A 14463-nucleotide genomic window follows, 5' to 3' on the forward strand; every position below is an offset into this window, starting at 1 on the left:
AACGTCGTCTTAATGGACCATAAGTAAGATAAGCTTACTCTGCCTCAGGGAGCAAAGGACAAATAGCTTGATTTGACGTCTTTTACCTTTCCTGCATAAGTGATGCTCAACATGTATTCTGAGTTTCTATCTGCACCTTTAACAGGCTGATTACAGCCTGAACAATTCTGACTTTTCTGTAAGAGACTGGTTGTTACAAAGCTGTCTGACCTGACTAACACAAGACTACCAAACATCATGTAACTGATGTGTACAGGCAGCAAACCACAAAAGAAAACTAACTCTTGTCACAACAGTGTACCCAATTATTAGGAATTTATTGTTTAAAACTTTTTGCTACATGGGCTCACTACATTTTTTTCCGTAAAGTCCAATTCTTTTTGGGTTAGTTTATCAGTGTATGTTGGTTATTCATTCGAAAGTGACATGTCAGGACCATTTATTTGGCTTTCAGCACAATATCTCTATGAATTTGTGATTCTGCAGGACATGATTTCGGTCTGGTGCAGTGTTGGGCAGTGATTATGTTGTATGTGCATTTTTGTTCAGGAATGTTTGCAAAATAATGTATTAGTAAACATCTAGTGGGGACAACCACTGTCTTTCCAGTCTCACAGCACTTTGTAAAGACAATTTACGTTGAAAACAACAAGCAAAGCCACATGCAACAGCTACACTGACAGGCGAGCCGTTTCTGCCTTTGACCAGCCACTGAAGCTGCTTACTTGGAAGAGAACAGCCTATGAGTATCAACAGGATATGTAGTGAGGTTTGTGGTGCAAGAGGGGGAAACGCTACTAGAGGCAGCAGAAAGCTCATTTTAGTTTAACCACTAAAAGTGATCGTTTACATTTTGCCCGCAATTGGACTGCAGTACATTTGTTTTATTCTTAAGGAGTATAGGTCCGCTACATGCACTGTGCATCACACTGCAAATGAAAGGAAAAGCGGTAACCTTTGAGTCGACCGTTTTCACTACACAGTGGTAATGTGTTAATACTGTTTCCATCTGCCCTGCTGCCACATCATGTACATCTGAGAACATATTTACCAAAGACCAGTCACGTCTCATGAGTTCTTTGAGCTGCATGTTTCACTCGTGAGTGTGTGTAATGTGTGTGTGTGTGTGTGTGTGTGTGTGTGTGTGTGTGTGTGTGTGTGATGTGTGATGTGTGTGCGTGCATGTGTGTGTGTCCGAAACAGACGCATTATATATTTGGGAGTGTTTGTGGCAGGAATAACTGATGGAGAGTAAGATTTTGCAGCAGTAGAAGAAAACATGGATCTTCACCGAGATCTGGGTTGGATCAGTGAGTGTGTAGCACTCCTCTGTCCCTCAACAACAACCACCAAATAATATAAAAACCCGGACAATCACTCACTGACAATGCATGAGTTAAATACTGGATCACTGACCAGGTGTGGTTTTATAAAAGCCTGCTGCACCATGAAACTGTACTTTGTCTACTGCACTTTGTTTGCTTCATAACCCCCCTCACTCAGACTAAAATGGTGAGAATGAAAGGAAGTAAATGGGGTTTGAAATCACACCTCATTTCGGCAGCCAAACCACAACCATGCTCAACTTTCCACGCGTCATTTGTTTGTCAGTGGTGATCGTTAATGCCTATTTTTACACACACACACACACACACACACACACAAGAAAGTACAGGGCAGCATACAAATGTATTCTGGTATTTTTTTATTTATTTAGCAGGTACAATGCACATTACAGGTTACAGAGATAAAAGATTAGTTGTGGTAAATCAAAACCTTACACATTGTGAAAAGAAAACCGACACAATAAAGCACCAAAAATAACCACCCAGTTCACCCTGAATTTAGTATTGTTCTTTCAGCAACAAAAGAACAACACTAAATTCCCACTACCATTCCCACCATCAGCAATGCATGTAGGAACAAACACAAGACAGTGTCTACAGACTCCTCTGCCATTGTTTTGATGAGTTTGAGATGTATTTGTACGGGATTGTGTTCAATTGTGAAGTATCCCTACTATTGTATCAACCCAGGAACACACGTGTGTCAGGTGACTCTGAAACTCTAAACTATACAACATGTGTCAACATAGAGGATGGTGTAACAGCTCTCTCTGCTGAACTCTTCCTGCTGATGTGTTTCACTAAAGATGTCAGAAAGAGTGGGCGGGTCATAACTGATGAAGTGGAGTATCTGAATTTGTCCTGGGTTATTTGAAACGTCTCTTCTGTCTTCCGGTCTCCTTTATGACTATTTTGAATCTAATATCTTTATGTATACCACAAACTTAAAGTGATTTTTGATTGATCTGATTAATTTTGAGAATTGATTAAATAAACAAACATATTGATATTACTTGAGCTAATGAACAAAGAGTTTGTCTGCTGTTTGATGACTCATGTGGTTTTTACCAACAGATGGCAGTGATGTGAAGATAATTTGTAGCACCATCCATTGCTGTAAAGTCTCAACAGATAAACACTAAATGTGAAAGACCACAAAACACAGACAAGGGCTGGTTAAGGGTTTTAAATGTCACTTAATGCAACCACTGAATTTGAGATTAGGTTTTTATTTCTAGTTCAGCTGGATTTCACCCATTCATAGCACCGCAGTAATACTCAAGAGATGTATCGCACGTGTTGAGTTTTAACTATATTCCTCTCAGAAACTGTGTACGGTAACAGTGAGCTGCACACACACCTAGAGAACGGGAGTAACTTGTATTTTGCCTGCTCTCATTACTTTGTATGAAACTACTCCCATGCAGAAGGTTTGTGGTGTAATGGCTTTAATTAATGTGTGTGAGTAGAACAGGAGTAGAAAACCATCTTTAAAGTTGAAATGAAATGGGAAAATGCCTTTTTAATCCTTTTAGATCGCATCCCAGTTATATTGTGCACCAATTTAATAATATCTTAAAAAAAAAAAATCACTGTATTTTTTTACCAATCGTCTTTTCTTCCTGTAAAACAAAATGTGAAGTTTGCTTACGTATGCTAGTACCAAACAATTCCAACCAATCATTTTACATCCATTTATCATTCAATCTGCAACTCTTAGCCACTGCATCTGTGTGTGTGTAGAGCCACAGTCCTCTGTAGCTCTGTGACACGCTTCATTCTAAGCCCACCCACTTTTTAGTGGTCCAATCAAACGTGGAGGATTTCATTTAAATCCTTCTTGTAGCTGTACACGGCTCAAATATTGCGTTTCACTGAGGAGTATGTCACAGTAAAGAAGCTACAGACGCTCCAACTTCTGTTTCACTGGGACTTGTAAGTTCCTAAATGTTGTCTTTGCTATTAACAATCTTGACCAGCACTGAAAACGTTTTGGGATAAAACACGAGCAGCCCACGCTGACCAATCACATGTCATGATGTGGTACATCTGTGTTGCTGCCATCACCACGACATGTACATTTTGGAGGAGGTACACCTCAGCTGCAGATTAGCTACAAAGCTATGCCATGTTTGAGTTAGGGATATTATATATCTTAACATTCAGTAACTTACATGCTGTTATTGCCAAAAACATTTTGAACCCCATGAATTGTCTTAGGATTGAATTGAGTTCATATTATTGTGCCGTTGGGGAAATTAAATGAAGCTTACATCTCGTCATGGTGTAAAAATTGTCTTTGTCTTTATTTGTAACCCTAACCACAATATTCCCAAACATCAACAATGTGTTTTAGTTACTTAATCATACTGTAGTTGCCAAGCAAAGATATTGGTGAGATAAATAATTCCGTCCTGAGATTGTTGGTTTAGTGCTATGGACCAATCTGCAGGTGGAAATCCTTAAATTACATTGAACGATGGTAAAGTGGAGCGTGGGAAAAGAGTTCCCTTTGAGATCAAATTGCATCAGGGCCATGAGAAATGTGCTTTTGTTGTTGTTGATTTTCTTCACAGCAGAAATGTACACAAAATATGTGTAACGTGAGATGGCAAACACATGAAACAACACGAGCAACACTTGTTGGAAGGTTTTGGTTGATATATTTCCGCTGTGGTAGTACAGTGAAGAGCCAACATCACGAGAGGCCAATCAGATTGCTCTGACATTATTCCCTCCCACTTTATATGATTCTATTAAGGTGAATCATCTTCGGATACAATCTAAATTAACTACAGTCCTTCATGTGAAAAGAAGAGAAAATGATGAACATATATTTTATACTGCTCGTGCTGAAAATGGGACGTAAGTATTCAAGTCACATTTACTCCAGATAAGTATTTGAAAATTACATTTTCATGCAATAATATAGAGAAGATATATGAATGATCTCTGTTATTAATCACTCTGTTTTAATTTTATCTTCAGGATGCACCGAAGATCGGATCTTTGAGACAAAGACTGTTGGTGTTGGACAAAATGTCACTCTAACATGTGCCCGCCAGCATTCTTCACAAGCATCGTACTTATTTTGGATCAGGCTTGTTTCTGAAACCTTCCCTGAAATATTAGGAGGAACATTAGCCAATAATTACGACGTTGTTGAGGAGACTCGTCACATTACAGCAAAACAAGAACCTGGAAAGTTTGTCCTGCATATTAACAAAACACAGTTCAGCGATACTGCAGTCTACTACTGTATGAAAGTGAGACGCAGCACCATGACATTTACAAAAGGAATATTTCTGAGGATTAAAGGTAAAAACAGCAACAGAAATTATTCATGTTGTATAACAGCAATGTTACGTATTTGAATGTTTTGTAACACTGCATATTCATATCAATGTAGAAGTCACCAGACTTTTGTTAAAGAATAGATCATTGTAACCTAAGCAACCCGTCTATAATCTATTTACTTATCCGATGCGTGGGTCCAAGGATAGAGGACGTTGTATATTGTAGAGATTGTAAAGCCCTCTGAAATTTAATTCAATAATGTATCAGCATTGAATTGAGTATGACATGTTAACTATTGTTGTTTTGATGTCTCAGGACCAGAACCTGATATCACTGCCGTCACTCAAGACTCTCCATCTGATCCAGTCCGTCCAGGAGACTCAGTGACTCTGCAGTGTTCAGTCCTCTCAGACTCTGAGAAGAAAACGTGTCCAGGAGAACACAGTGTGTACTGGTTTATAGCTGGATCAGATGAATCTCGTCCCAGTGTCATTTATGCACAAAGAAACAACAGTGCTGGATGTGAGAAGAGTCCTGAGGCTCACTCTCCACAGAAATGTGTCTACAGCTTCTCTAAGACAGTCAGCTCCTCTGATGCCGGGACTTATTACTGCGCTGTGGCCACATGTGGAGAGATATTATTTGGAAATGGAACAAAACTGGACATTGAAGGTAACGGCAGAACATTTCAATACAAATCATTAATACAGATTCACTTTGAATCCATTTAGATCATGTATCACAAAGCAATTGTACCACATGCATTATATCATCCTGTCAATGATATCTTGTCAATATGAACATTGGAGGTATGTATATGATCATGTTATCTAATAATCTAAAATGTTTATTACTATTATTATGTTAATTATATGTTGATTTAATGTTTCAGTTGACAGCACCTGTGATTCAAAGAACGACAACACAATTCTCTTTGTGGCGTGTTTTGCTCTGGCTATAAGTCTGATTGTTATAGCCGTCCTTGTTTATGCCGTCAGGAACAAATCCTGCGATTGTTGCAAAGGTAAGAGACGTTACTCGACCTAATAGTGTTTCCCCCAAAGCGTACATTTGATTTACATGTGTGCTGTGTGTGAGAACATACAATATCATGCATCTTCTATAAAGTTAAATCCATCTTTAACGGTTTATTTCTTTTCAATATTTGTTTTAATAAAACAGCTGCTGCCACTCAAACAAATGCTGCAACAGCCAGTAACAATCAGCAAAATCAGCAGGTAAGGTATATAAAGATGTTGTTACTAAATAAAAGATACCTGCAATGGTTATGTATCTGTATGTGCACGTATTAGAATCTGCTTTCTCATGTTACATTTTTTCACTCAGAGAGATGAGGACTCTTTGGTTTATTGTACACCAAACTTTACCAGGAGGAAAGCTGGCAAAGCAGAGAGAAGGAATCAAAGAGAAGAGACGATCTACACAGATGTCAGGACTTTTGTGATGTATAAACGATCCAAAGTCTGAACATTTAACAGCAACGTTTTTGGTAATAGCATGTATGTGTAGCATTGTGCATTACATCCTTGTAATTTTGTTACATTTTTGTGCGTTTTACTATTAAATGTTTCTACTCAAATGATGCATCTACCCAAGTTTGCTTTTTGGAATATTCATTTTGAAAGTGCGTGAGAAGGGTTGTCTCTCTTTCACTTTATGTTTTTTATCTGTTAAGCATGATTGTACTAAAATATATATGATATATCATATTTGTGTGCATGTGTTGTTTCCTTTCTTAGTACACAAATGTATGACAAAAGATACCACAATGAAATTTAAATAAAAATGAACACCTGTTTACTTCAAGGTCAATATGTGTACAGTGTGTTCATTTTGAAAATACTTTTATTTGTAATCACTGCAGGATGCATCTTAATGTACAAAGTCTGTTAACACATTATATTCAAATGTCAGAATTCACCACAAATCAACTTTCTTCATCGCCATCAGCACTCCACATGGAATATTTATGACTGCTGTGTAACCTGTAAGTTCAGCTGACACCACTTTGAGGTTCATGGTGGTTACATTTTCAGTTTTAGAGATTGATAATCACATGATGGAGAGTGACAGTGAGTTGCTTCCTGTCTCTGTATATAAACTGTTAGTTTCTGAGAGATGTTGGTGTTTATTTGCCTGGTATGTGAGTGTGTGAAAGTTAGATGGAGGTAGAGAAAGTTTGTTTTAATCTTTATTCATTACCAGCCCCGACAGCGAAGCTCACACACACAAACACTCACACTCCTGGCCCGATTGGGTGAAACTTCACAGTGACGTGTGAAGTTGAAATCAAAAATAAGGAAGCATTCTAAGATGGATGTTCAGGGTGATTTATTTAATCTATAAGTATTTATTTTCCACTTAGTGAAAGGCGCTCCAACCAATGTGCAGATAAAAAAGAAAAATATGTAAACTTGAGACCATCTTGCCACGAGATCACAACAGCCGCAACTCCCAATTGGGCCAGGTTCAAAAAGGAAGGGCCAATGGCCCCTTGCCGACTTCCAAACCACCTAATTCTAGCGCCTTGCTCGAACCACACCCATCTCTAAACCCAACCTTCATTTTGAGCTCAACTACAGATCTGCAAGTTTTGTGACTGAATCTTGCACGGGTCACGGTGACTAACTCCGTCCACAGAAACATACAAAGTACTCAAAATTGCTTCTGTGGTAGTTCCTGATACAGTGGTAAAAGGATGTAACATATTTCAGCCATCTTTTTTCATACCAAAAAAATTACCTCTTAAAAAGGGATAAAAGTGGAAGCAGACCTGAAGTGAAAAACTGACATACGGAGAAGCCTTTGGCGAAATTTACCCCAGTAAACTGAAAGGATCCTTTTTGTACTATTTGTGATGAGTGAAGATGTGGTTATTTCAAATGAGGAGACAATATAAATATCCATCTTTATGTCAACAAAATAACTAAAGTAAACAAGGCCACAGACATGATGACCTTGATGTTATACAACTACACTTTCTGTGGCTACGAATTCACAAAGCAACTGAAAATCTGGTGTTCTCCCATAAAATCAGCATGCAACATTTTTTTAGAAGATGTACACATTCTGATACACAACTTCCTTCTGTCACTATCGAATATCAGTTGGGAATAAAAAGTTCTGTACGAGCAGACCAATGCTGAAGCTCTCTGTGGAGACTTTGGGGCCTCTGCACGGGCCCTGCTCTTTCTATGGAGAAGGGTGTTGCTGGTTGTGGTAATCTGCTCTAACAACAGAGTACTCACACTCTTGTGGCGACTCTCTCTTCTTCCTCTTCTCTCTTTTTACTTTCCGTTTGGAGAAATCCAGTGCTGCATAGTTTATTCCCTTTGCTTCAGCATCCTGCAAGAAATATTTGTGTTAATGACGAATATTTCAGAGATTTGGGCTGCTCAACACAAAATCTATAGTAAAGATTTTTTTACAGCGACTTTACATCGGTCTTAACATACTTTTTTTGTGTATTTTCTCAGTCATCAGTACTATATTTAATCCTCTTGACTTTTACCTCATTCGTCATGTAGTAACAGATATTATGTTGTACGTAGCTACTCAACAGTTAATTAGATTTGTCTTGTATGTTATGAGTATAATATTATGTGTGTTTTGTCCAGAGGATTAGTGGCAGTATATTTATCACACATCCACATCTAGATCGCTAGCCGGTGTAAATCAGACAGCACGCTGCCACATATTTACCAGATCAGTTGACTGATCCACAGTTGACCTGTCATGTCCAAGATGATGGGAAGCACTCTCTGCTCCTGTTGATATAAAAACAAAGACTTCATAATGCGTGTACACACATATCGCTGTGAATTTTGTCATTATCTCTTTTGAGGACAAAGAAATCAAACAAAAGATGTGGATCACATTTTCAGTTGTGGCTTCACGCTTCAACATATTTACTTCTGTAATAAGCCCAATGATAAGCACTGAAGAGCTCCACTAAGCTTTCTGCAGTCAGGGAGACGTGATTTACTCGAGGGACGGATGATAGTTTGTAATGACTGACTTCTGAAATTGGATGTTCAATATTTTCCTGCTGTAACAGGATAGTGTGGTCGGACATGTCTCAGAGGGACAATGAAAATGACTCGCTGGTTTGAACAATCCTCATATTCTGTTGAATAGACACACAAATGGACAGTATGTTGACCTAAAGAAGACTTATTTGATGGATTGTCCATCATTCCATTATATTTTAGAGATAATATAAACTGAAACACACATGTTCTGTTTTAACTGCAAAGTATTTTCCTTCATTCAGAGCTTTATGGTACAATCTCAAAAAGCAAACAGAAACTAAAGTAAAATACGGTGAACCTACCTTTGCAATTTCTGCAAACTTTCCTTTGATTTCTGAAGAAAATAAGGACGACTATCACAATCACACAGCAGGCCAACAGCACTCCAAGCACAAGGACAACTGGGTCCTGTTCTGATCCTGAATCACAAAGAGAGTAAGCATTATGTAATTATGGATTCTTGGGAGTAATCTTATGTTATTGGAAACACAGTGACATTTAGAACTATTAGCGGGCACAATTGGTAAGCCTATGTTTCATAAAGCGTTTCGTCAAAAATACTCTTTTATTTGAGCTGAAGAAAGTAATGAACACTGATTTATAAATGCAACTTGAAAAATCAAGCCTCATAGGTCCTCATAGGCTCATTCATTTATAATTTCTGTTATAACTTAATAACTTACTGTCTCTATGAAATAAGTATTAAATTTAGTTGATAACTAAGGCTTCAAATTTTGTATAAACTCTTAGTTATCCTCTTAAACTTAAAAATAAACTACCACTAATAATCATTACATTGATTTTAAATGAAACAAATATGATTTAAATACAACTGTAAAAACCTACTTGTCTCCACTTTGGTTCCTTCACCAAACAGGATCTCTCCACATGTGGCCACAGCACAGTAGTAAGTCCCAGCATCAGAGGAGGTCTGTATAGTTTTGGACAGACTGTAGACACAACTTCTTTCTTCTTGTTTATCACTGTGAGTGTAAATGATGCCTGGATGAGATTCTCCTGATCCAGATCTGAACCAGTGCACACTGTGTTCACCTGGACACTGGACTCTGTTTTCTTTGTTCTTGGAGAGAAGTGAACACTGGAGAGTCACTGAGTCGCCCGGCCGGACCGACTCAGTCTCCGGACTTTGTTTCACGTAAGATTTCTGCTGATTAAGATCTGCATGATTCAGGTAAAAATGCATTAATGAGAATGAATAATTAAAATAATTAAACGTGGCAAAAACACTTGGAGAAAAATATATTTTACCTTTCACAACCAAGAAGGTGCCGTCAACCGAACTGTGTGAATATCTTGCTTTATGGACACAGAAGTATGTCGCTTCGTCCTCTTTGCTGACATTTCTGATGGTTAGAAAATACTGAGCGTTCCGTGTGTGATTCCGTGTGACTTCGAAACGTGGGTTGTTAAATTGCTCACTAAGTGTCACACTGCCAACAATAACAGTAACGACCTGTTGGACCATATATCCAAGAGGCTGCTTGTACCAGTAAAATGATTTGTCTTCCGTTTCAGAAACTGAACACTGCAAAGTAACATTTCCACCAAGTTCAGTCAAAGTCAAAGAGAGCTGGTGAGGATCCTCTGCAGTTTGAATCAGATCTGAAGAAAAGAGACAGAATGTAACAAAGTTAAAGCACAAGATAAGTAAACAGGTAAAGTATGAACCCTTCCAAAGATTAATACATGGTCGTGTCTTTCTCAAAGTAGTTAAGAGTTGCACTTACACACTGTACAAAGTAGAATCAAAGCAGCCAGTCCTCCGATCATTGTGGTACAGCACTCGTGTCTTGCACTACTGATGTCACACAACCAAGTGGAAGATGTAGTCACAAGGTGATCAAGGTTTACAAAGTAGAATGATTGGCTGAAACATAGAAAATGACCGTCCCCCTTCATTTTTTCAACCTTTGATCTATTTTCATTAGATAGGAAATCTACATGTTCTGAGTATTTGTTGTATTTTCAAAGCGGTGTCTTTATTCAGACTGCATGACTAAATGTATTGTTTCTGTGATAACCATTTTTTGTGGTTTTTTGGCTGTGGAGAAATATTTTTGATTTTAATCACATGCACATGCACACAGGTGACACAATACACATTTTATATTTGTTTTTTGCAACACAATTCCATAACTTCAAATTAACTTGGAGTGGCAGATGGTTTGTTACACAGAACAAAAACAAAGTACTCAGCAGGTGATTGGATGAACCATCTGTGTATCACTGTCAGTCAGGAACAAACACCCTCTCCTTCGAGAAAAGTCTTCAGCGCTGTACTTTGTTCTTTCACTGAAGAAATACTCTCCAGATCTGATGAAACGGTGCCAAGCCCCTATTCAGAATTACATTAATATAACTGATGCTGTAGCAGCTTTTGTCGCGTCACAAAGACCTAAAACACGCCCGTGGCTGCCGCTAGCTCCTCTCAGGATGCTGATTGTTCTGAACCAGAATGGTTTGGACAAAAACGCATTGCTTGAAGCCTGACAAGGTGGATTCTTGCGAAAAAATCAGTGGCTTCATAAACAGTTCACACTGGAGCCATTTACTGACACACTGCTCGGCCTAACGGCTGAAGTCCAGTTTTACAGTGATCCTGCTGCCTCACGCACTTTGGTAACTGAACTAAGCCTCAATGAATTTTTGGGTATATTGCTGGCTAGCTTGTTTGCTAATGACATCCGACATGTAAATGAGACAGCGTTTTCATCTTTCAGTGTAGGCTAGATGTTTTGCTTCCTGTGTTTGTGCTAAGCTAGGCTAAACTCATCCTGGAGCTGGATTCCAATGTTTTGATAATTGTCTAAATTTGGACGTCCAATCAACACTAAGAGGTGAAAAGGAGGACTTTTGGAATAACATTAGCTACAGCATAGCCTGCAGGTTTTAATGACAGTTGTGGAGAAAGTATGTGAATGTACAATTTGTCATTTTTCATGATAAAGCATTGCAGTTTTATCAACTCATAATGGACAATGGACTTATTCAAACTGATCTAAATCTTGATAGTCTTGCAAGCACTCTTAAAGAGTTTTGTTTGTTTATCATTTCCTCTTTTTAATAACAGATACTTTGATTTGTTTTAGCACAAAAAGCACTAAAACAAATAACATTAAGGACAGGCCCATTTAATTAATGATGTTACTAGTTACACTTGTGTGTTTCACAAGTCTAAATGTCTGCTTTGAACGTTATGTGCACATTAAGACACAAAGTGAGAGGGATCAAATAGACTGTCAGTGTTTTTCACCAGGGAACTGCTGTGTAGCTGTCCACCACAACTTCCCTCAACTGTAGAGCAAAGTATGGCCAACAAAAACACATACTGAGCATTATATGTTGTAGACACAATTAATTTCCGTTTTAAAACATATACAATGTAAAAAATGTAAGGGGACAACTACTCAATTGAATAAACCCGTCAATCTGTCTGGTCTCACAGCACTTTGTAAATCCCTTCTGCATGTAGCGAGAGGAGCAAGCAATGCAACATGCAACAGCTACACTGACAGACAGAAGCTGTGGTGGGCCACTTTTACACCCTTTGACCACCTTCAAGGCTGTTTACTGTCAACAGACTATTCAACAGGATGTGTAGTGAGGGAAGAGCTACAATAAGCTTCAGCAGGCAAACTTATTGTTTTATGTTTACTTGTTGCTGTGTTCATTTAAAGTATAGATACTGTCTATCCTTCATGTTTTTAAGATGCAACCATCTACGACCGTATGCATGTGCAGTCTTAAAATATCACAGATGCATATTTGCGTGTTTTGTTTTAATCTGCAGATTTATTCACCACCTGAGTCTATCACTGCACCACAGACTTAAGCAAGGCTGGCTCACCTATTTGCAGATAATCAGGCAAACTTAACTTAAGATCAAGGTTAAAAATTCTGCATAGACAAATAGACCAGAGTGGGTCCAGTGAAGGCTGAGCACCTCCCCCTCTGACAGCAATTACAAATGAAAAGCACAACACTGCAGAGGAGTGTGATGAGAAATGGTCAGGACATAGCGTGACTGGGTGTGTTTGTCCGACCCTCCTGAACCCTTAACCTACTCCTGTAAGTTGATGTGATATCAATAACAATCGTCAAAACAAGTGTGTTATTAAAAGGTAAAACATCGTTCAAGCCGAGCTTCCTGAGGCTAAAACAGAGAAAGGTAGGTTTGTATTGACACATTAGTTTGAGGCCCGGCTACAGCAATGCTTAAGTTTCCACGCATCATTTGTTTGTCAGTGGTGACTGTGAATGTGTGTCTATTTCTGTCCGTTTGTGTGTGAAAGTACAAAGCGTGTTTTGGCTCGTTGTCAACAATACGTTGAACCTGATGAAGGCCACAAACCACAACGAGCTGGTCTAACAAATGTGACGGAAGTTTCGGTCCTAAACTGTAGATAGATAGGTTGTCTTTCTAATTTCTTTCTCCGTACAACCTTCAAGTTGTCAGGAAACCTTAACGCTGTTTTGATAATTATTTAACGCTGGAGTTTGTGGTGTTGTACTGGGCTGCATTTTAATGTTAATGTAAATACGGGTCAGAAACTTTAAATCGCCTCCAGGTGAATGTGATACTGTGAGAGTGGCGCTCTGCTGCGGCCTCTCACCAGCCCCCTGAAAAGAAGTGATGTGAGTATAGAGGAGGGATGGTTTAACCGCCCTCCTCTGTACGCTGTGCTCTTCCTGCTGATATGACTGACAGGCAGGAGTGGGCGGGTCATCATTCATGATGTGGAGCATCTGAATTGGCTATTGTGCATAACATTTAACATGTCTCTATCTCTGTGTATCGTGATGGCAAATGGCTGAATGCTTCTTTTCTGCACACAAATCAAACTGATCAATACATTCCTGATTAACTGAGTGCTGCAGACAATGTTGTAGAATTTTCTGTTTGGCCCAGAAACATAGACCTACATATTTACAGATAAATTACATGTCATGCATTTATATTCAAAGGGACAGGACAGTTTAAAAAAGTTCATTGTTAATCTACCGTTTGTATAGGCATGGAATTTGACTCCGGTTTTCACATTGCTCTCAACGTACATACATAGAATATACAAATAAACAAGAAAAATATAAAAACAAGGACATTAGAGACAACAAAGTAGAACAGAGAAACTAAACTTTAACATTTACCTACTATGTACAATATAAATATATATCCAAGAATATATATGAACATAAAGAACAACAACAATGACAATGGACAATGGATTTGGGGTATTAGTGCAGATAATAGTGCAGTATGTCTGATTAATTGTTCATGAGAGTGACGGCCAGTGGAAAGAAGCTGTTCCTGTGTCTGGTGGTTTTGGCGTACAGTGCTCTGTAGCGCCTACCAGAGGGGAGGAGTTGGAACAGTCTAACACAGAGGAGCCATTTACTGCAGAAAAGAGAGGACATGTAATATGCTGAATATGTGCACAAATACAAGCACTCAATAGTGTGAAGATTACACAAACAAAGGGTTAAATTGGCAGGGACGCTGGATTGTAAAGCACTTAGAGTTTGGCACTCTTCTTTAGACAGCATCCCGACAAACTGTTAGCATTTTGAATTAAATAGTTTTGCATGTTTTACACACTTGGAATCTAATCGAATCCTAAAGCTGGACATGTTAGAGCCATGAGTTAGCACAAAGCAACTGGATCTCAGTTTTGATGCATAAATGCTACAATCCTTAAATGTGTAAGCTAACACACAAACATAATGAGTGGCAGTAATTCAGTCTGGTT

General features: G+C 38.5%; 1 protein-coding gene across 1 annotated transcript; it reads right to left on the reverse strand.

The window, feature by feature from the left end:
* Nucleotides 1-7856: 7856 nt before the first annotated feature.
* LOC142962901 (immunoglobulin kappa light chain-like) lies at nt 7857-13450 on the reverse strand. The gene is made up of 5 exons (XM_076103583.1): nt 13330-13450; nt 9965-10318; nt 9542-9874; nt 8998-9029; nt 7857-8009 (listed from the first exon to the last, which is right to left on the reverse strand). Exons 1-5 carry the CDS (start codon nt 13448-13450, stop codon nt 7857-7859), a joined length of 993 nt encoding a protein of 330 aa, XP_075959698.1.
* Between the last annotated feature and the right edge of the window lie 1013 nt (nt 13451-14463).

Source organism: Anarhichas minor, unplaced genomic scaffold, assembly GCF_050575085.1.
Source record: "Anarhichas minor isolate MPS153535 unplaced genomic scaffold, ASM5057508v1 ptg000028l, whole genome shotgun sequence".
NCBI lineage: Eukaryota > Metazoa > Chordata > Actinopteri > Perciformes > Anarhichadidae > Anarhichas > Anarhichas minor.